At 41.6% G+C, this 23,706-nt stretch overlaps 1 protein-coding gene and 1 pseudogene across 1 annotated transcript in view; both read right to left on the reverse strand.

Moving 5' to 3' along the window:
* Nucleotides 1-23,706, reverse strand: part of Ctnnd2 (catenin delta 2) — an 818,473-nt gene that overhangs the window by 200,295 nt on the left and 594,472 nt on the right. The window contains 1 exon segment of the mRNA XM_058583219.1: nucleotides 8,630-8,762. Coding sequence (XP_058439202.1) covers nucleotides 8,630-8,762 — 133 coding nt within the window.
* On the reverse strand, nucleotides 2,863-2,942 carry LOC124101050 (small nucleolar RNA U3; annotated as a pseudogene).

Here is a 23,706-nt window from a genome sequence, read left to right on the forward strand (position 1 = left end):
ACCTGGTGCACCTGGGGGTCTTAATCGGGTGTCTCGTCTCAACACAGCATCAGTTTGAACCCCTAACTTCCATCCACTTATTAAGACAGTCTCATCCAGTCTTCAGCAACCCACCCTCAGTGCACTCCTTTCTTCCTCCTTCCCCTCCCTGCTCTTTCTCCATTGCTGCTGGGGTGAAAGGGAGAAGGGAGAGGTGTTCCCCTCCACAAAGGCAGGTCACCAGGCCTCTGTCCTTTCTGTGGATCATCCATCTGCTGATGGATGTGGCATGTGGGCTACAGAAAGGCTCCTCCAGACAGCTGTGCTCGCTGCTGCCCTCTGTGGAGCCTTGCTCTGGGCTTTCTGTTGCCTGCACCTTGCTTCATCCGCCCTGGCGGCCCTGCAGGAGCACATCTGAATCCCCAGCACCTCAGTCTCTTCTCTCCTCCATGACCTTGCCTGGTCCACCTTCCTTTAGGGAACCTTAAACCTGAGGGAGTACAGTATTGCTCATTAGGTCTGACTGTACAGCTGTGTCACCTCTCCCTGTGCTCCTGCAGCCCAGGCAAGTCCCCAGCTCATGACCTGAACTGATAGCCAGCTGGGGAAAGAAAGAAAAGACAGACTCCTTCTCTCCTCCTCCTCCTCCTCCTCCTCCCCCTCCTCCTCCTCCCCTTCCTCCTCCTCCTCCTCCCCCTCCTCCTCCTCCTCCCCCTCCTCCTCCTCTTCCTCCTGCTTCTCCTCCTCTTTGCTGTCTCCTACAAACTACAAGGCTCCTCCAATCTCTATACCCAGTCTTCCCCAGTGTGGATTCTCTCCCAGTTCTCCTGTTAGACATCTCAATGGACAAGGCTGCCAAATTAGGGAGGTCACCATTCTATTACAGAGACCATAAAGAGACAATGAGGTGATAGTTCTTCTATCAACATCTGGGCTTATTATTTTTGTGTTTTTTGATATTTTTAGTTGTAGATGGACTTAATACTATCTATCTATCTATCTATCTATTCATCCATCCATCTATCCATCTATTTATGGGGGGTACCAGGGAATGAACTCCAGAGTACTTGACCACTGAGCCACATCCCAGCCCTATTTTGTATTTCATTTAAAGACAGGGTCTCACTGAGTTGCTTAGCACCTCACTTTTCTGAGGCTGGCTTTGAACTCACAATCCTCGTGTCTCAGCCTCCCGAGCCTCTGGGATTACAGGCATGCACCACCACCAGCTTATTTATTTAATTTTATGTGGTGCTGAGCATCAAACCTAGTAACTCACACGGGCTAGGCAAGAGCTCTACCTATCAGCTATACCACCAGCCCCCTGGGCTCTTTTTGACCTTGGTCCTGGTAATCATCCACTCATTTTCTTCTGGAGCAGTACAGCTGCTGATGTCTCTGTTCAGTGACCACTGGGTCCCATTTAGCACCTCCTGCGGAACTGCCGTGATAATTCTGAGGCCTCCTTGCCCTTGGGAGGAGGCCTTCTGCCAGGTGAGCCCTGATCTCTCACCTTGGGGAAACCTGCTAAGGCTGGTGAGTGCTGTGACTGGCGAGTTGAGAAGCAAGTGAGGAGAGAAGAGCTACATGGACAGGGAACAAAGTCCCAAGGGCCATGAGGCATAAGAGCACAATGTGAACAGGAGACCTGTGTGGCAGGGAGGGGCACCAGGGAGTCACCAGGCCCAGGCAGCCTGGCCTCTGCGTCCCTGCTCACTGACCTTCAAGCAAAATGGTGCCTGATCACCAGCACTGGGTGCCTCCAGATGCCTCGTCTCTGTTGCTTCTCCTTGTTTGAAAGGACCATGATTGTGACTTTCCCCACACTGATACGTATAGGTGGCATCCTATCTGTGCTTTTCAATTGAAACTGCCCCATCTGCTAGCAATATTGTGTTCCTATTATCTCCTCTGCCAAGGGTGACACATGGCCCTTTCTGCTTCAAGTGCTGGCCCTATAACTGTGGTTCTGCCTCTTTAAACATACTTCACATACGAAGGACCAAGCCTTCAATACATTTTTTTTAAAAGTGTGTTGGGCTATCTTCTCCTCTTGCTCAGTGCAGCCCTGGCTCTGAGGTGCTCCCTGTGGACCACAGTCGTCACCCTGCATGTTCCTGCAGGTTGTCATCTCCAAGAAGCTTCAACCCCCCAGAGAGCTGACTCCTCCACAGAGACCTAGCTATCTACCCCACCCTGTTCCTGGCCCTTTCCTCCTCCCAGCCTGAGAATGTGGCGTAAGCATGATGAGGCCAGGTGTTTCCCTGGAAACAGGTCTTCCAGCTCTGCTCATGTTACTGCCTGCTTTTCAGCTTCCCCTCACTGACGACAGCAAGTCTCAAAAGGTGGACAGCCAATACACATGCAGCAGAGTATGTACAAAGATTTCATCCAAACTAAAACATTTTATATTTAACTATTAGAGATTTCTCTCATTAATCTTTGCAACAGATGCTAATAATAACTCATATTAACTTAACCATTTGATCTGTGCTGGCTGTCCACCTGTATTCTCTCTGCAGGGATATGGGGTCACTGTGCCATTTTATAGTCTGTTAGAGGTTCAAAGAGGTAAAGCAACTTGCTCAAGGTCAAGGTCATGGAGCCAAAAAGTAGTACAGCAGCCAGGGTTCAAATGCAGGCAGCCTAGCCCACAGCTGAATGGCACACTGTCTACTGATACCTAGAAACTGAATATAGGCTCTCTTTCAAAAAATGTGGAACAATTTATGGTGAAGGAAGAGAAGAAATCATTCAAAGGCAATCAACTGAAAAGATAGATAGCAGCTTCTCTTGAACTATATGAGGTAGAAAGAATCAAGAATAAAGCAGAAATTATGAAGCACTTTAAGTGTAGTAGACAGGAATAAGTCTCAATTTTTTTAACATATGAAATGTTCTACATGATCAGAGAAACTTCTCTAGTAACGAACTATAGAAATGATCCCTGAAAGTATAGTCTTAAAATGTTCTAAATTGTTCTGAATAAAATCAAAATTGTGGGGGAGGGAAAAGTGTGCATATTTTATACACAAAGATCAATTTCTATGTTATAGTTAAAGAAAGATACTGTCAATTTGGAAGAAAATACTATCAAGGTTATACTGACACCACAAGCATGCGCACACATACATACAAAGAAACCCCCACAGAGGAGAAAACTCCAAGGGACAGCATCCTTCAATCTGAACTACTCTGCTTACCAGGTCTAAGTGGGTATGCCTTAGATTATATTTTTATGGAAAATTCTGACTTCACTGTAAGAAGCAGGCAGCTTTCTCTGATTCCACAAGGATGGATTTCAAGTATTTTGTAAATCCTCTACAGCTGTGGATGTGCCTTTCCATACTCATAACCCAGGGTATTATAATGCCCTGTTGCCCTTAAAAAAAAGATTCCACTGAGAGCCTGGTTTATGTTATCTTTTCTTAATTGCCACTCGATATGAAAAGTTCATTTCTTTAATAATAAAAATCTTTACAGGAGCTGGGATGATACAGCAAATATAAAAAAGCTACTTGGAGAGAGGAAAATACAGTCAGGATTGGTTTTGTAGGGCCAAGGTCCTTGTACTGGAACAGTGTAAGTTCATAACGTAAGATCTTCAGTAATTCAGCTGCCTTTATTATACTGAGGCTCATTTTTCGTGAAACAAAAAGTGACCAGGTCAAACCCTAAATGGAATCTTTTGTTGTGTGTGTACTGGAGATGGAGCCCAGAAGCATTCTGCCTCTATGCTACCTCCCCAACCGTTTGAAAATTTTATTTGGAGAGAAGTTTTCACTAAGTTGCTGAGGCTGGCCTGGAGCTTGGATCCTCCAGCCTCAACCCTGTGAGCAATCAGGATTAGAGGCATGAACCACCACCTTGGGCCCTAAATTAAGACCTCATCACTGGTGATCAGTGACCACGTCTGTCATAAAGAAGAAACTATTGTCAACCCTTCCCACAGGCAATGTCATATATTATGACTGAGATCTGAAAAAAGGCACATTGTTTAAGTGAATGAAAACATCTTTTAACTAAAAAAAAATCTTTTAATTATTTAAGTATTTAAAATTTTTATCAAATAAAATTATAATTAAATTTGATTGATTGACCAATGTATAATTAAGTAAAATATTTTTAAAACTAAAAAAAAATTAAGATAATACCTTTGGAAATGTGGAAATATTTTTCAGTCTCTAGGAGTCACATTACCTCGAATGCTGCTATTTAGGGAACCATTGGGGTGTGTGTGTGTGTGTGTGTGTGTGTGTGTGTGTGTCCTGGCTTGCCCATAACTCTCAGGTGTGAATGTGAGTGTCCCTCTACCTGCCTAGTCCACCGTTTTCATCAGAAGAAATGAGAAGAAATAGCATAAAAAAACTGAAATGATCACAACCCATGAAAGGCACTTAGCATTATCCCCAATCAATGAGATGCTCTTAATATTCTCACCTGAGCAGGAGTTCCCAGGAAAAAGAAGAAAGGATTTATAAAAATATCCAGAAGTTACCTATGTTGAGGCACCCTGCAATCCATACACATAAGACAGTTGCCTGGTCTAACAATTTCTCTGCAACTCAATTTATTGTGACATTGCCAACAATGTAGAAGACAGCGTGGACTGCAGGTATTGTTCACACACCACTGACATCTATCCACTAATCATGCCTCTGCCCATTAACACAGGTGAACCCGCTTACAGATCAGATCGCCATTGTCCACAAAAAGGAGCTGCACACATGTGGCGTGTTTGTGATCAGAACCTAGCCCCCTCTTTACCTCTCCAGCTTCCTACAACCTCTTTTAATTTTCTTTACCTGCTTGGCTTCAGATCTCATCTCTATCCACCTCTGACTCATTGCTTATGTGATGTCCTCCAATCACAATTGTTTTTTTACACACTGGCTGATCTGTGCTTATGGCTAAATGTCCGACTCTGGATCAGGGCAACTCATGGAATGCAAACTTCACCTAAGTTACTGGAGACTATCAAGCTAGACTCTACCTGGCCCTGTCTCCTGAACCCAGAATCATTCTATTTATGCTGTTTCTTCCTACATTTCTGATGAAAACAGCAGGTAGAGGAAGACCCATTCACACCTGAGAGTTATGAGCGAGCCAGGACACACGCACCCATGGTTTCCTAAATGGTGGCATTCAAAGTAATATGTCTCCTAGAGACTGAAAAATATTTCCACATTTTTAAGTGATCAAAAGGGATTATTTTAATTTTTTTTAAAAAAATCATTTACTTAATCATACATTTGTACATCAATCAAATTGAATTCTGGGAGGTGCACCAGGAGGCTCTCAAACCCCAGTTCACTAGGCCACAAGGAAAAGTTAGGACTGGGCTTTCGTTGATGATTTATGGCAGTGAATTCTCTACTTTGTACCTATAAGATCCAGCATCATTTTGAACAAAACTGAATTTCTTGGCTTCATTATATGAAATCTGTACAAAGCACTGTAATAAGGAACAAGCAAGGCATGATTTATGGCCTCCACATATAGGAGATTTAATTTTGCCTTTTGCTCAATGCCCTATCCATTGTGTGAGCAGAGTCAATACCAATAATGAAATGTAGACTGAAGGGCTAAATCAATCCAATAAAACGCAATAGAAAGACTAGAGGACTGAGTAAATTTGGAAAGGCTAGTGCCTGCAAGATTAGTATTTGGACAACAGGTAATTACGAAAATCAATACCTGTGTATGAAAACATGACAGGCAGCCATCCGTCACAAACAGAGAACCCATTACTAATAGTCTGGGCTCTGAGTAATGATGAGAGAACAAAACAGGTCTGGAGGATTCTTATCAGAGTTTTGCATGCATGTACACCTCCCCATGGACTGAGGGTGGAGAGGAAGGAAAGCTCTGGGCTGCTCATTCTGGGTTTTATTTAGGCCCTTTGCGCGTCTCTGTCCTCCTGGCTGACAGCAACTTTGATCTCATGCTTTCCATTCGATATCAGGGCATGCCCTCAGTCCTACACCCTTGCTTTCCCTCACCCCAGCCTCATAGGTACCAGGAACCATCATCATGGAGCCAGTAATCTATCAGGTACAGTGAGGAGGGCTGGGATAATTTGAACCACTACTCAAGGGTCAGCTGTTGGCAGGCACTCCAAATACTAAGAGGTGATACAGATGACCTGGAGGGGACCCAAGCAAAGTAAAAATAAGTACACACTGATATATGCAGACACACAGATGCACGCACAGAAAGACATATATATATATATATATATATATATATATATACACACACACACACACACACACACACACACACACACGTGCACACATATATTCATAAGGTAAAATAGCTTCAGTGTCTTAACTAGGTTCCTATGATGATGAGTGGATGTTCCACCACTAAGTAGTCTGCAGTCCCTTAATCCCCTCAAAGGTATCCACATCTCTATTTTAAAGGTAAGAGGCTCTAGTAGACAACACTGGTTTGTTCCAGGTAACCACTGATGAGCAGGGGCCCCAGTATGGGAAGCTGCCTCTGTCTGATGTGATATATGTGCCCCTTCACTGAACAGGCTCCATGAACCACAGGGCATTGAGGGTAATTCCAGTGTGGCCACAAGTAAGTCAACAGCCAGGTGCCAGCCAGCATCGCTATTGAGGCCTCCATGCCTAGGCCGTGAGCCCGGAGCACATACACAGCCAGTTAGGAAGCCTTTTCAAACTACCCTGAACCATGACGCCTGTACGGCCAGACCAGGCGATCCCTTGTGATAAAGTTTTGCCAGATGCAGTGGTGCACGCATGTAATCTCAGTACTTGGGAAGCTGAAGAGGATTCTCTAGGTCAAGACCAGCCTCAGCAACTTAGCAAGACCCTGTCTCAGAAAAAAAAAACGTCATAAAGGACTGGGGGACAGCTCTGTGGTAAAGCACCCTGATTCCTGGATTTCCATGTCTCCTTTCTTTCTGCTGCCCCTCATCTGAACAAGCTGATAGGAAGAATCGCCCTCCACACAAGGCCCCGTCCACAAGACAGACTCCATTGCGTACCACCCCAGGATCTCAAGCCAGACCCTCTCCAGAACTCTCTCAAGCCATTTTTTGGAGGGATTGGCAGCAATGATGTTCACTCTGGAAAGCCTCACCATGTGGGAAACCCACCTTTTTGTACCTTGGTGTGAGAGTGACCTTGGCAGTCTCAACACTGGAACCACAATTTGAGTGGGATCCAGCTCACTTGGGGGTGGACACCACCACACTCCTGAGATAACCTCATGCTAACAGTGGACGGAATGCTTTCATGGCCTGAGACACTCTCCAGGTTGCATTCTTCAGAACCTTACATGCTGGTACATGATGCCCTCATCAGAAGTCTGTCCTTCAGTTTGTATGGCTCCTTGGTTTTCTATTCAAATGACTAAGATGAGTTCCACTGAGGATTGGAGTCACATGACTTTGATGACTTTTTTAGGTCATTTTAACAGTAGGTATTTTTTCACATTTAAATTTGCCTTAGGTGGGCAATATTTTCTCTGTATCTAAATTTGGCAGAATTCACACTTGGGGCTGGGTAGTTCTGGGTTCTTCCCTGTGAATTATAGGACGTTTTGCAGCATCCCTGACCTCTACTCAGGAGACCAGTGGCATCACCACACCTTCCTCCAGTTGTGACAACCAAAATTGTCCCCAGACAGCAAATGTAACTCAGGAGAAAAATCACACCTGGTTGAACACCACTGCTCCACATTCATTCAAAAAAGAAATATGACTTTTCTGATAAGAATGGACATGAATCAAGTCCTCTGTAGTCCCAGAGGAAGAGAGGAAAAAAGATGAAAAGCTGCTGGGCTATATATATCCCAATGAGAGCAAGCAAAATCTATGATAAATTGCAATTATATCTTCAAATCTCTTCTTTCCCCTCTTAAACTAATTCAGACTCATCCTCAAAATTGCTTACATGCTATGGAGATGACTCATTATAGCTTATAAAATCTTTTTATAAAAAATTGATTACTCAGCTGCTTGTATGCAAATTCTTTTCCCTTATCTGAAAAAAATCAGAGTTGCAGTGACCACAGTGATTTTCCAAAAATAATCACACACCTCAGTGTGCTATGCACTTTAGAGTGTTCCCAAAGAACAGGGCATGTTAACAATCATTTATGTGATGGACACAGACAACAGTCTCTTTAATGCACCACATATTTCCATATTATATCTGCTGTTACCTTTGTAAATGGCTTCAAAATGCTTGTTTATAAGACAAAGCCATTTTATTGCCTAACATCCTCATTCTTTCAATGAGTTCGCCAAGAAGGATAGGCCATAGCTCCTCATATTGATTGCAATTTGAGGAGATAGCAATTGATGCTTTGGAATTTTTTAGGGCTTAGAGGCAGAGATGACTCCAGAGATGGAATTCAGAAGAGGAAGGCACATCACACCCACATGTGCCATTGACAATCTAGCCTCTACTGCTTCTGGCATGCATCCTTGGTCCTCTATGCCTCAGTATTCTAATGCTGGAAGAAAAGAATGATGGTTCAGTCTTAAAGAGAGATCTAAACCTGAAAACACAACTTTAGTTTACTGATGTCTTTTCCCATTGACATTTCTCTAAAAAATTCTGAATACTTACTCATCTGACACCTTTCATTTGAGAATCCAAGTAGTGCTTACCTCAGCTTTAATTTTATTGTCTCCAAAACAGAGGTGTTGTAAATAGGCTGCAGCATTAGACTGGACTGAAGGAAACTGATGTTGCAACATCTGGATCACTTCGGGCAGTTCTGGGTCTCTCCATCCAAATTCTCTGAACAAAAGGAAGGCAGGAGAACATGAGGATGAGCCCTCTAGACTGTGGCATCTGGTTAGCACACTGATGAATTGTACTTACTAGTTTACACATAAATAATTTGCAATTATTGTTCTGGTTTCCTTACACATAGACGCATCTAAGAGAGCATCCTGAAAAGATCAACTCATGTAAATAGTTTTTAAGTGCACCCATACACATTGATTATATAAGATTCTAGACACACATAGCTGGGTATGGTGGTGCACGTCTGTAATCCCAGCAACTTGGCAGGCTAAAGTAGGAGGATCACAAGTTCAAAGCTGGCCTCAACAATTTAGTGAGGTTCTTAGTGACTTAGCAAGACCCTGTCTCAAAATTGAAAACAAAAAGGGCTGGGGATGTGGCTTAGTGGTCAAGTGCCCCTGGGTTCAATCCCTAGAACCTAAAAGGAAAAAAAAAACATTATATATATATATATATATATATATATATATATATATATATATATATATATATGAAGTTAAATGTATCAACTAAAGTTCCACATTTATAAAGATTATGATTATGAAAAATAACAAGATGACCCATGATCATATTAATATAGACACTTTTTTTAATTTGGCTTATGTGGATACTTTGTAGAGATCACCTTTTCCTAGTATATTATTTTTTAAAAAACTGAGGCATGGCATTTAGCTAAATTTTCAGATATGAGAAAATATAATTCATGATAGTAGGTGATGCTGATATCATCATTATTTTCATTTTCGTGGTTGCTGTTTTTATAAACTTACTTTAAAAAAATAGAAGAGCTTTAGTCCTGAAAAAAGTAGGCAAAAATTAAAAAAATAAAAGATAAAACATAGACATATTCCTTTAATGCTTTTCTGGGGACAAAAGTACAAAAAACAACATGACATTTTAAGAGGAAATTATTTATTTAAAGACATTGATGTATTCACAAAATGTTAATACATTTTATGTACTAAATATTCTTTTCCTGAATCCTCCTTCTTACATCTGACCTACTCCTAAAAAATCTATTTTTTAATTTAAACTTAAGGAATATGCTCTAATATCCTAAATAAGAAGGGATATTGTACCATTGTCCAAATGGATATTCTTTTTTTGAAATCTCTCAGCTCAACCAGTTAGATCACAAGGCTGACAGGACCAACTCTATGGATTCTATTCTTGAAGCAGAGAACCAATTTTTAACTGAGAAATAAAAAAGCAACCTCTGAGACCACAGATAAAAACTTGACCCCACAAGGCACAGAAGGGTGCTATTTATCTGAAAGATGGGCTACAGGAGGAATGAGATGGCTGTGCAGCATCTACTCCTACTCCTCGTGAAACAACTCAAAAGCATGCGTCCTACTGATGCCAGGTCAGCGCTGTCATCTGCACGGAGAAGTCATGAAAAATAGGATGGAAAGGAACAGACAAAGGTTAAAAGTTTCCTCATAGGTTCTAACCTGTTCTCTTTATCTTTCCTTTATCACAACTGGTAGAGCTGTCAAGAAAACCCTGAAACATGTTGGTGCTTGCTTTACTGAAGACACTATGAAATAGGAAGGCTTTTGAAGTGGCTTTGTTTTTATTGGAAAGACAAAGCATTTGATTTCATGTGCACTGACTATTCAATAAGTCTACATACCTTCGGAGGCAGATACATGCACATTCTCAACAAGACACAAAGCACAATACTACATTTGCTGGGAAACACATATAAGTGACTGCTGATGCTGAATCCTTCTTGATATGTGATCACAGTAGAAAACCATTATAGACTAAATATGTGAAGCTGGCTCTTCTTTCAAATTTAATTTCCTTTTGTTGCATGATCCCAAACCACCTCTGCAATATGGAGATAGCATGGTCCTTCTCATGAAAGTAGCCCTCTAGAATTATATGCCTTGCAAATCACATCAAAATCTGCAGGGCAGCTACAAATTTAAGACAATGGGTGGCCAAGATGAATTCAGTAAGTTTAGGCTATTAGGAAGTGATTAGTGAAGAACTTATTTCAGTCTATTTTATTAACCAGGTGGTAATTGATTGCTCTATTAGATAGACAAAGGCTCATGGAACATACCTTTTGAACAAGAGCTTCAGGGGAGAAGACTTAGAGACTTTTTGAACACATGCATACAATGTAAACATGTGTATCCACAAGTCACCCCCCAAAATTCATATGGGACTGATGAACATTCCAAAGAATCATGAATCCAGAAGAGATCCAAGCTCCCTACTGATAGGTCAGAAGGAACCTGGCGCCAGCTTAACCCCTCTTCTAGCCACAAACCTCTGGAATCCCAAACACCCACCCATCCCTATTTCTACCTCCACAAACCTAGTTCTAACTGTCAGTCCCCTCCCACCTCACTGCCCTTCCCACTGTCATCTAACCATACTCAAATGAACTTGGCTATCTCCATTTCCTGCCTCATACCCTGTGTGGCTCCCAGCATTCCTGGTAAAAGGACAGTGAGTCCCCTTGGCCTTCTACAGTGCCTCCCCAGCTCTCTGTGCTGGTCACCCTGGAGACGGGTGGGCATCACTGTCTCCTGCCTCAGTTCCTTGGCTACTGTAGGAGGATGATCTCAGGATCTGGCATCAGAAAAACTGGAAAAGAGTTCAGAACTTGAACATCTGTCTTTAACTCTTGTATCTTGTGAATATGGGGTAGTCCCTTAGTCTTTGTTGACTTTGGCTTCCATAGATGAAATAGAGAGTAACAGCGTAATATAATAACAGAATAATATTACAGAGAATAATAGCACTGTTCTCATGGAAGATACCATAAATTGGTAAGTGCTTAGTAAACTATTCAGAGCTAGATATATTCTAGTAATTGTAATGCTAAGATTGCTATAGGGACATATTTTTCTTTTGTAATCATGTAACACCATCTAATTTTTTAAGAACTTCCCTTTTATTGACATGTATCCATTTGGACATTATGCTTATGTGAAGAAATAGAAGTGAAAAGAGAAAGATTGCTTTCGCTTGTAGCAACATTTGCCATTTTGAAACTATTATCTTTCTTGCTATTCCCTCAGAGTCAGGGTGGGTTAATGGGCAAGGTTTTTTGGATGGAGCCAGACCTGGTTAGAATCCTGCTGACCCATCAATTTTCTCTGCAGCCATGGGCTCAAGTCTGTCCAACTTGCCCCTGAGCCTCCACTGGTCAGAATGCGGTGGGGAGTATTTGCCACATAGATGCACTTGGAGTCCATCTTCCTCCCTGATATCATAATTCCTGCTCTGGTATATTGGTGGGAGATCAGCAATAACAGGCACAGATGGCACACGGTGTAGGCTCTCTAGAAATATCAGGTGTTACATATAACCAGACAAAGAAAAGGAGAATAAGAAGCAAGAAGCATCTATAATTTTCTAAGAAGCTGAACTCAACACTCATTTGTTACTGGGCTTCACTTCAGAATGTTAATGGAACTGGAGAATATGCAAATGTAACCTTTTCTTCATTAAAACTTGTCACATAGACCAACAATATTGTGACTAAACCCTCACTCATATATGGACTGTCTGAGCTGTTAAAATTACAATGCTTAGCACAGAGCTAAATAGCAAACAGTTTGAAGTTCTTTACAGAGTTAGACTGGGATTGAAACCAAAGTGTTGGAGGACTGTCATAACATTTGATTAAGTTTCCCCAAGGAAAAGTGTTGAGAGCCACAGCCGAAGGGGCCCCAGCAAACTTCCAGCTGCCAGCAAACTTCCAGCTGCCGGCTGATGATTGGCTCACAGTGGCCCCAGCTACATCTAGCTGATTGGCTCCTCCGCGGTGATGCTCATTGGGCTGTTTCCCTGCCCTTTCAGACCACGGAGCTGCTCATTGGGGGACTTTTTTGGCTCTGCCCACGTGACCCAGCCAATCGGCCTCAAGAGCAGGAGGATTGTGGGAGGTGGGGAGAAGCTTGTGTGGGAGAGAGAGGCTTGTGGAAAGCCGGTGGTGGCAGTTGAGGCTCTGAGGGTTTTTCCTGAGAGGCTGTTTTGTTTGGCATGTGTGGTTCTAAAAATAAAGTTAGTTTCTTTTGACAAGTGGCTCCTGATTGTGCCCAGCCAGACTGCGGCAGAAAAGAGTGTAGAGACACCCAGGGTCCTCACAAATTCAAACTTTGGTTTTTGACATAGCTTCATGTCAGAGGGGACACTGCTCACTTTGAATGCAACCTGAGTAACTTCCACTGGGAGCCTGACTGTATGGAAGTTATATAAAAGTGTGGAAATCTTTATCATTCATGAACTTTTGAACTTTTTTGAAGTTTTAAAGACCATACTGACTTTGACATTCATATCTAGAGCTATGAAGATAGGCTGCTTTGTTTTTTATGCTGCTTGTTGATTAAGTTGGAAGGGCTGAAGGGTGCTAGATATAAAAAAAAGGATTTTTAAAATAATAAAAAGAAGATACGTCAACTCAAAAGAACTTATCCAATGATACACACATGAAAGCACTAATGTCTCAACCCTCATTCCTGGATAGATTGTAACACAAAACAAATAGGATAAAGTTAATCACATTTTTAAAAAGTCTTTTTTTTTTTTTTTTAAAGAGAGAGAGGGGGAGGGGAGGGAGAATTCTTTTAATATTTATTTCTTAGTTTTCGGCGGAGACAACATCTTTATTTTATTTTATGTGGTGCTGAGGATCGAACCCAGCACCCCACGCATGCTAGGCAAGCGTATTACCACTTAAGCCACATCCACAGCCTAAGTCTTTGCTTTTATATAAACAGTAGCACCAGAATTAGGACTATCTAGAAAGTGAGTTCAATTGTTATACGGCTTTTAGACAGAAAGGGCTTTCTTCAGGCTTTCCATATTGAGTTAGATGGAATTCCCTGAACTGCGTCATAGGCATTATTCATTCCACCATGCCTTATGGGGCCAACCTCATGATGGAGCTGCCACTGTGCTCCACGGACATGTGCCCAGCTCACGAGGCACCTTCAAGTCACCTGTCAGTAGGAGAGAAATTAACAGAGAAGAAAGGAATCCCACTGGAAAGTCAGGAGGGAGAGATCCAGGATGCTCTACACCTGCCCTGTGTTTGGTCTCTGGTTAGAATACGTGGGAGGCTGGACAGTCACCCCACATGACCCAGGTCCTAATCCCTGGTATTGTGAGTGTTGTCTTGTCTGGCAGATGTGACCACATGAAGGGTCCTGAGATGGGAGATCATCCTGGATCATCCAATGGGCCCTAAATGCCATCATAAGCATCCTTCAAACTGGACACGGGTGGAGGCAGTGAAACAGGGAAGTGAGAAGGGAGGCTGCTGCCTCTGCAGATGGAGGAAGGAGCCGGGAGCCAGGAAGGCAGTACTCTGGAAGCTGGAGGAGGCAAGGGGATGGACCTCCCTCTGGAAGCAGGCAGCAGGGCACTAGTGACACCTTGTGTGGCACAGAGTACTGGAGTTCAGACTTCTGACGCACAGACTAGCAGGAGTAAAAGTGTGTTGTTTTAACCCAGTAATTTTGTGTTAGATTGTAAAAGCAGCTGCAGGAAACTAATGCAGAAGACCACCCACTGCCAAGGCCTAGCTTCTTGGCCTCCTCCTCAATCCCAGGTCTGAGAGTTTCTCGTGTGACATCTGTTTACCAGGCATTCTCTTCTGTTGATTTACTCTGACTTCCTGGCCACCGCCTGCAAATCTATGTATTTGAAAATGTAACATCCCTGATCTGCATCTGGCTCCCATAGGGCCCAGGAGCCTCCACTTCTTGCCATGTTCCTACCACCCCTGCCTGCTGTGCCCAAGGATCCAGCCACAGTCCGCCCACTCCACCTGCCAGTGTTTATGGGGCAGCCACTGTGCCTTCCCACGAGGACACAGCACTGAACAGAGCAAATGTTCCCACCTTTGGAGAATTTACTTTCAGATGGGAATTGGTAATTAATTGTTAAAAGAGAAAAACAGATTACTTCTCAGGTCGTACTAAGTGTATAGGAGGGTGAATAATGTCCCCCTTAGAATCCTATCTTATTTGGAAATAGATTTGCAGACATAACTAGAGTAAAGATTGAGACAAGTCTATACAGGATTGGAATGGTCCTAGGTACAAAAAGAGTGTCTTTTTGTAAAAGACAAACGGGAAAAGAGGGAAGAAGGTGGTGTACAGATGGAGATGGAGACTGGGGACAGGCATTGGCAAGCCAAGAAACACTAAGTCTACCTGGCAACACAAGAATCTAGGAGGAGGCTTGGATCAAGCCTCTCTCAAGCCTCCAGAAGGAACCAACTCTCCAACACTGTGATTTCAGACTTCGGATTACCAAGCACTCAGAAGCAGATTTCTGTTACTTGAAGGTGTTCAGCTGTTACAAGGTTATGGCTGCCACAGGAAACTCACTTATATGATGGAAAAACAGCATGGAGATCGGGACAATCAGAGCCTGGGAGGGTGGGCGTGTGGGGGTTTGTGCGGGCGTTGTTACTATACAGTGGCCGGAAAGAAGAGTCTGTGGCAGAAGTGGGCTTGGCATGTCAGGCAAGAGGTGAGAGGCCAGTGGGAGAAGTGGAGTGGGCCCTGTGGGCCTTGCTAGAAGAGGCAACGGGGGCCCAGATTATGGAGAATATGCTGGCTATTGCAGGCCCTTAGATGCTTCTCCAGAGAGATACTTGGATGGTGGTTATGTGGACATATGCACCTGTTACAGTGCACGAACTTCAGGCCTAAAAGTGTGCATTTCTGTTCATCAAATATACCTGGATGAAGCTGAGTTTTTGGAAGGGGTCTCTGAATCTGCTGTGTTGATAGCCGGCTTTAAGGGGCAGGGTGAGAGCAGAGTGTCCTGAGAAGCAAAGAGTTTGGGTACAATTTGCAGGGTGAGCCAGCAGGGTTTGGATGGGTGCGTGTAAAGTGTGAGAAAAGGGGGCTCTTGGAGACCCACTGAGAACCCTCCTTCCTCCCCCACATAAGGGTGTCTTCTGTCACTCATCTCAGGCACAGCCTGGACCAGTGGGGCAGGTGGGGCAGGCTAGGCCACCTTTTGGAGACTAGGACCTTTTATTTCAGAATAAGGAGGAATGATTTGAACCGGCAAGTTTTCTACTGGCTGCTGAAGTGGAGAGAGACAAGCAGTAAAATGATGACAAAATTGGTTCCTTTGAACTATTTTTTGTGAGTACTAAATGTCTGGAATTAGTCTCTGCCAAGCAATGGGCTTCTTCTCTGAATTCAATCTAGAAGAAGTTGAAGAGGAAAAATAATGTACCATGATTAGCCAAAACTTATGATATTATTTAGCATTTGAAATTACATATAATTTAAACATCAATGAATTGCTGCTTCTATTGAAGACGTAAATATTTTAAAAGATGATTAGGACAAAGGATATTATCAGTTATATCATAACACCTATGTAGTGTCAATTAACTTTAAAGTACTATTTATTTATTCATTAAGGCTACTAGATGTTTCAAGAAAAATATGGTACACAAGGAAAAATTAATAATACATGTACATAAGAATGGAGTTGCTCTGATTGAACAGGTTCTTTTTGGTGGCAATAGCCCAAGGGAAAAGATTGCAAATTAGTACCCATAAAATTTACCTTGTAAAACATAATGACTTTATGGAAAATGCTTATATTCTACAACTATGTACCTATTTTAAAATTAATAGCCCATATTGTTCCTTAGAAAAACACCTAGACGTGTGGACCCAGAGTGGGAACTGGAAGGAAAGAATTTGATGCTCAGGACATTAAGATTAGAAGGAGAGGATCTAAGAATGTTTGATCTACAGCTTTTAGTCTGTCGATATTAGGAGAAGATCAGGATTGTGCCTCCAGGTTAGATTAAGAATTTGAGAAAAAATAACAAAGGCCCAGGTCACTTCTAACATTTTTTTAATGCATATATGGATATGCACATGTATCTGTATGCTTATGAGTACATGTGTGTATGTATACATATATATGTGTATCTGTGTGCTAACGTGCACACATGTGTATATGATGTGCTTGCATATACGTATGTATATATATTTACAAATCTGTGTGTATGCATACATACACAAAATTGTACAATGCACATACACATGCATTTTACATAGGTAATAGGGTGGTATTTGGAAAGAGTAAACTTCAAAAGCAAGTTGCTAGCCATGTCAATGCCAGGGAATCAAGAATAGGATTTGGCTTAAATTAAGTGATCTCGGGCAGATTCAGGGGTGAAGGGCTGTGTTCAGCATAGGTGGTTACCAGGATGTGGGGGAAAGTCTATGACTAGGTATCTTAAAAAATCTTATTTTTCTAGGAGGAGGGAAGAACAGAGCCCTGCTCAACCTGTGGTGGTCAGAGAAACGGCAGTCATGTTGGCCAGGCTTGGGAGTTGTGTGGTCATTTTTTTGTTATGTGGATGACATTTGCTGTTTTGTCTATATTCAGAGATGCTAATGGATAGTGGAGACTTCGTTAGGATCCATCATGATGCAGGACCTTGCCTGTGGTTCATGAGAGGTGAAGTGCTCACGTTCAACAGGAGGGAGCCCGGGTCTGACAGATGCCTGCCGGGTTGGCTGCCAGGCCTCGCTCTTCCGGTCTCACACCTGGGTGTGAGGACACCCTGTGAGGCCATCAGGGGCACATCCGAAGGGAAAGGAAAATGCTGAAGAGAAACTTCCCATTCTAAGGCTTACTGCCTCTGCAGAAGGGTCATTCTAGGGCAAAAATTGTGTTCTAAATCTGCCAACGTTTTAACAAAACTACAAGTTAAACAGGAAGAAGAAAAGGAATTGAACCAGTTGATTTGTCGCCAAGAGCTCACATGCTCTAACTCTGTGTCCTTACAGCCTGAAATCTCCCCAGAGAGCAAGTCTGACACTCAGTGAAGAGTGACCTGAAGAGTGACCTCATGGATCACGTGGTTCTAACCAGGAATACATTAGGAAGGGGAGGGAAGCTTATTGAGTAGTAGTTGTGTTTAGTTACTAAAATAAGAGGAAAAATAAAACACCACAATTCCATAATTAGGCCTAGAGCAACTAGTGCCCCTGTCAATAATAAGGCAAAACCCAGCCCTCTAAGTGCACTACTCCACGTTGCTCTTAAAGGAATCCTAAGGAAGATAGAAATTCTTTCATATATATATATATATATATATTCTTTTTGGCACTGGGCACTGGGGCTTGAACACAGGGGCGCTTTATCACTGAGCCACATCCCCAGCTTTATTTTGTATTTTACATAGGGACTGGGTCTCACTGAGCTGCTTAGCACCTTGCTTTTGCTGAATCTGGCTTTGAACTTAGGATCCTCCTGCCTCAGGCTCCCCAGCCACTGGGATTACAGGCATGTGCCCTCACACCTGGCTTACTTTTCCTTTTGAGACAGGGTCCCACTAAGTTGCTGAGGCTGGCCTCAAACTTGCAATACTCGTGCTGCATCCTCTCGAGTTGCTGAGATTACAGGTATGAACTAACATGTTCAGCTCATCATTACTCTCATATAAGAAAAAAGAAAAACAAGTACAATGTCTGAGTAGCTATTCACAATTACTTCTCATTACTAGGCATGAAGTACAAGGAAATTCCATGGGTGTTTCTTTTACCTTATTTCACAGTACATTTGATATAAAACTATTAACCTATTTCCATCTTACTGTCTGGATTTTTCCAAATGTAAAATACGGACATTGTTTTCACTCTTCAGTTTGAATAAAACAACCAACATTGGATACTCATTAGCAGTCCCTGCAGACCATGAATCAAAGGGGTGTCAAAAGGCCACCTGTATACCCTCATCCTAGATGATTCTATAGCTGGGCAGCTGAACACATTGGCCAGCTTCTTTGCAAAGTGTAATAATAATAATAATAATAAATTCATTTCAAGATGATGATATCCAATTACCTTTAACTTGGACCTGTTGATAAAGTCTTAGATGAGGCTTTTATTACATCGTGTGTGGCTAACTCACAGTAAATGGTTATGACTTATTTGAAAATTAACTAAAAGTTTTCAATGAATTCACAAAGATTTTCTCCTATTGTTGCCACAAACCTCTATAATTTAAAATGGGCAGGGAGTAGACAAGGCAAGAGGTTTGACTATAGGAAAAAGAGCCAATGGTAGATAAATAGAAGTTACTTATGCAAATAACCAAAAGGTACGTTATTTCTATTACCTTTTTCACTAATTATGAATGATAGTTTCTGTGATGGAGCTGTAGCTCACATGTGTAAGGCCTTGGGTTCAATCGCCATCTCCATAAAAAAGAGAAAAAGGTAGTTTCTTCATTAAGCATTTCTTCAATACACAAGAAATACATTGTTTTAAGTTCTGTCTACATGGTAGCAAACCAAAGCCACTAGAAAAAAACAGAATTTGGATCTTTAAGAATGCTAATTCAATATTTAATTATTGTACACATATATGTTTTTAAACAAAATTTTCTTTCTTTTTTTTTAGTAAGAAGTAACTGTACAGTTCTCAATGCTTGACTTTATAGAGTTCAAAAAGTTCTCAAACTGTGTTGGTTCACAGGGCCCTTTGCTATAAATGCTTCACAGTGTCCCTGGGACAAAAGAAATAACTGACAGTCCCATTCATTAAGTGATTAGATCCAATGACTTTAGAATTATCTGTGCCCTGACCACTTGTGCTTTGGGGCACCAGGCAACTTCTTAAACACTGGATTCAGAAAATGCCATCTTCACTTTGTCTCCTTGGGTAGTTGAAATTCAGGATTTCAATTAAGCAACTCAGTAAATCAAATGAACCTAAACATTTGTCATTTGGGGAAATAAACTATCACTCTATCAGTTTTCTTTTTTAGGTGTTTCAAAATGTATCATTCTATGACTGTGAAAGACCTAAATAATAGCAATGTATTTATTGTTAAATATCCTATATTTACAATATAAAAATACAAAATAACTTAGGGAAAATATCCACATTTAAAGTCACCTTCGCCCTCCTTTTCTATTTGACCTGGGCAAGGGCATAGTACAATGGGATCATGAAACTCGATGAAAAGTACCACTTTAGTGCCGTGGTATCACTGAAAACACTTATTTTACTATATTCAGCATGCTCCTCACTGTATGAAATTGCTGTTGACGTCTTCACTATTGCATTTGACCTTAAGGGACTTTCCTTCCCACCCATTTCTTGCCCTTTCTCCCGAGCCTTTCTTGGGCTGCTATGTATAGGTTTAAACTGCAGAAGAGAGAATCACATGAGGGACCTGAGAGCCAGAGAAAGCAAATGAATATAGTGATGGGAAACTCTGCTCTTCGAAGAATGTAACAAGCAGGTTTTTTTTTTGTAGACATGACTGTGCTGGAATGATCCAAAGTTGGAAGAATGCAATACTTCCTCTCTACCTCTAGAGACAATTAGAGATTTCATTATCAGAGTGATTATCTGAGGTGCATACTACTACTTTACAAAAAGCACTGACATAACTTCCTTTCATGCAGAAATAAGTCGACATAGTGAAGAACTTGTTCTTATTGAGCACATCCTGTGTTCCTAGGAACTGCCCCTGTGCCTTACCCATTTCTGATCATCACTCCTATTGAGGTAGAGTATTAATATGCCCATTTTACAGATGTAGCTGCTGTAGCACAGAGTCTATCAGCACTTTTCCTAAGGTCCAGAAATAAGAAGGTGATGGAGGCAGAATTAATATGCAGACAGACTCCTCAGAGTCCCCGCTCATAGTCAGGAGGCTCACTGTCTCATCACACATGGTTGTTATTAGTTTTGAAAGCTATTACAGGTTTGGGAGAAGAACAAATGTGGACCCCTCAGAAATTTCATGAGGATAAGGTAAAACTCATCTGATTTAGGACTAACACCATGTCTACTACATATCTTTCAAATGTAACTGCTTTCTCTTTTTAAATCAAGAGTTGTGTGATTTCTCAAAAATAAGTAGCTCACACAACAACGTTTTATATTGTTGACTTTTATAAACCACTAATTGCAAAAAAAATCTCTAATATAATTGACATGTTTATAATTTTAGGTAGTTTCCTCAAAGAATTCTGGGGTCCAGAATCAGGTAGTGGAGGAGAGAATAAAAGGTTCTACCTGGAGAAACATCCATGCCCTCAACCAATTCCTCAGATATTATCCTTTTCTTGTCCTTCATGATCCAGTCTCTAAAGAGCAGAGTTTCCCATCACTATATTCATTTGCTTTCTCTGGCTCTCAGGTCCCTCATGTGATTCTCTCTTCTGCAGTTTAAACCTATACATAGCTTTACCCACAGCCCATTTCTTGAAATTTCTTCCAAATTTTGATCTATAATTCTCTGGTTTTTGTAGTTCACCTACCATTCAATTAAAAACTATGATATACAAACAAAATATACCATTAGCCACCTATTTCAATAAAGAGTTGTTATTTGTTGATGCAAAGAATAAAGTCTTCCAGATACAATAACTTTTCCTAATTTGTTTTCTTCTAATAATAATCTTAGTGTTCTCCTGTTTAAAGTCTTCCAAAAGGGACTTGAAAGGCCAACCAAATTCTGCAGAATGAACTTAAAACAAGTGTTCTCTTTATACACAGCATGATATAAAACATTTATTTTCCTGTACTCCCAATATATCCATTTATTTCTATTTATTTCCCTGGTATAATATATTACATTGCCTTGAAATTATGTTCTATTTTCTATTAAAATCCACTGTGGTGACAAGAAAAATGCTTTACATGGAGTGGATACTCCGAAAACAATAGCTGTCTGATCATCAAATCTAGCAAGCCATATGGGTTTTTAAAATTTACACAAATCACCCCAGTGTTAATGTAACTTGACCTTAGTATTTGCACAATAAATGTCGGTTGTCAATTCACTATCTGGATAACAGCTCTGTGAGTTTGGTTCTATGATTACTTCTACCTCTGTCCAGATACAAGGCAGTGGTTGGACAACAGGGAGGGCATTGAACACTGTTCCTGGCTTCCACAAGACATTGAGCAAACTCAACCATTTCAGAACACTTCAGGCAATGTTTTGACTCCATATGAGTAAATATGAGGGGTGCATATGCTCAGAGGCAAGGACTCAGAGAAGGTTCTTCTTCTACTTGGTCAGAGGAAATTTATGCTTCCTAGAAGAACATTCCGCTTTATCCTATGTCAGTGGATGTCAAAGTTACAAAGCAGAAAACTCACTCTAGACTTAATTTTTTAACTTCAAGGAGAAGTGTGAAATCTATAAAATATTTCACTAAGTTGAGAGAGCAATTATAACTCATATTTGCAAATACTTGGGATTGATTAGAATATTCTGCACATTTTGATAACCCAGAACAATATGTGAGTGGCATTGTGTTAGGTCTCGTGTACAGTCAATTCAATCCCACATCTTTATTTCTCTGAGTACCAAGTGATCTGGGTTGTTGTTACTATTTAAAAAATCTGATTCTAAGGGATGTCAGAGCTTTAAGTTCAGGAGTACAGGGTTGAACACTTTCCCTTCATCTCTTATGACATGTGTCATCTGTGAGTTTTTTCTAAATATCCCTTGACCTATTTAGGTTTTAAATCTTTAGAGTAGCTGGTATTTTAAGTTTACTTTATTGTGTGAGTTAATACTTCTTTTGTAGTGAAATAGAAGAAGGGAAAGAAAGATTTGCATTAAAAACACAAGGGAAAAAAATCCAAACTAAATCTTACTTCACAAAGGGTGTCAGCACATTTCAGCTACAGAAAGGGTCCTCAGGTCTCAGCTGTAATGGGGCTCAGCCAACAGAACCCCAAAATGAAGACCTCAGAGGCAGCCTCAGAAGCAAGCTTTCTCTTTGACTTTCTCTTGCACTCTGTTTACCCCCTCACATCCCCCTAAGACAAATGCAGAAATTAGATTTTCCCTTTTCCAAGGCATGTCATAGAAACCAGACCCCATTTACCCTAAAGCCAGCCATACAACCAAAAAATATTACTAGAGCTTTCTTTCACTTTTCTGCATAAGAGCTGGTTGTAAAGAAACCCTCTAGTCTACTTTGAGAGTAGGTCAGAGGAGCCCATTTCTGTAGGGTCCTGCCTCCTGCCCTACAGGATGGAAAGCTACACAGAGAGGCCAAGAAGAACCTGAGCCCACAGGCCTGGCTGGGTTCCCACTCTGCCTGTTCCATTAGCTTGGCCACTTGGTGCAGTCATATGTCTCCACGGCTGTCTCTGCTTTATCCAACCCAAGCATAAAAGCAGAAAGTTCACCTGGGGCTTTGGGTCTTTAACGTGAAGGCTCCCGCGCCACCTCAGACTATGATCAAATAAAAGTGTCATGCTCGTCTTTTGTCAGCCAGTGCAGCCAAGACCCTTTATGTTGAGCAAGGAAAGGATTGTCCCCTCTTCGTCCCTACAGCTCCTATCTGCAATTGCTGGGCCCCAGCGACCTCCAAACATCATTCTCAGAGATCAGACTTTGCGCACGCTGGCTTGACACAGAAGCCAGCCAGGACTTTACACAGGCCCACGTGTGACACAGAAACATACTGGAACCCGATCATTTTCCCCTGTTCATTTAGCAGCTCGGAAAGTTTCAAATATTTTTGTGAAAAATACTTTCTTGGAACTAAAATCACCAGAATATTGTAACATAAAGGCAAACCTCAGTCTTGCCTCATTTTGAAAATTTCTTTGAATTGCAAAACCCGTAAAGTTGCCGTGACCATAAAGGTTACCCAGTCTAGCAGGATGCTGGTGAGGGGAGGGGCTATCTTGGGACAAGACAAACATTTACAAGGGACTGTTTTTTCATTAACTACTGGGGGAAAGTTACTGGGAATAAAAGAATGACTTACAAGTTCCTTCAAACATCCAGGCCCAAGGCTGTCAACTCGCTTTCCGTAATCCATAATATTCTCATGGCTGAGCTGCGGGCTTCATTTCTCATGCTCTGAACACTGTGATACTGTTCTAACGGCTCTTCACCCCAGGCTGTGCTGCTTCACTCTGTCCTG

The sequence above is a fragment of the Marmota monax genome, unplaced genomic scaffold (assembly GCF_021218885.2).
Source record: "Marmota monax isolate L192 unplaced genomic scaffold, Marmota_monax_Labrador192_F-V1.1 WCK01_AAM20220418_F8-fsc00287, whole genome shotgun sequence".
Lineage (NCBI taxonomy): Eukaryota > Metazoa > Chordata > Mammalia > Rodentia > Sciuridae > Marmota > Marmota monax.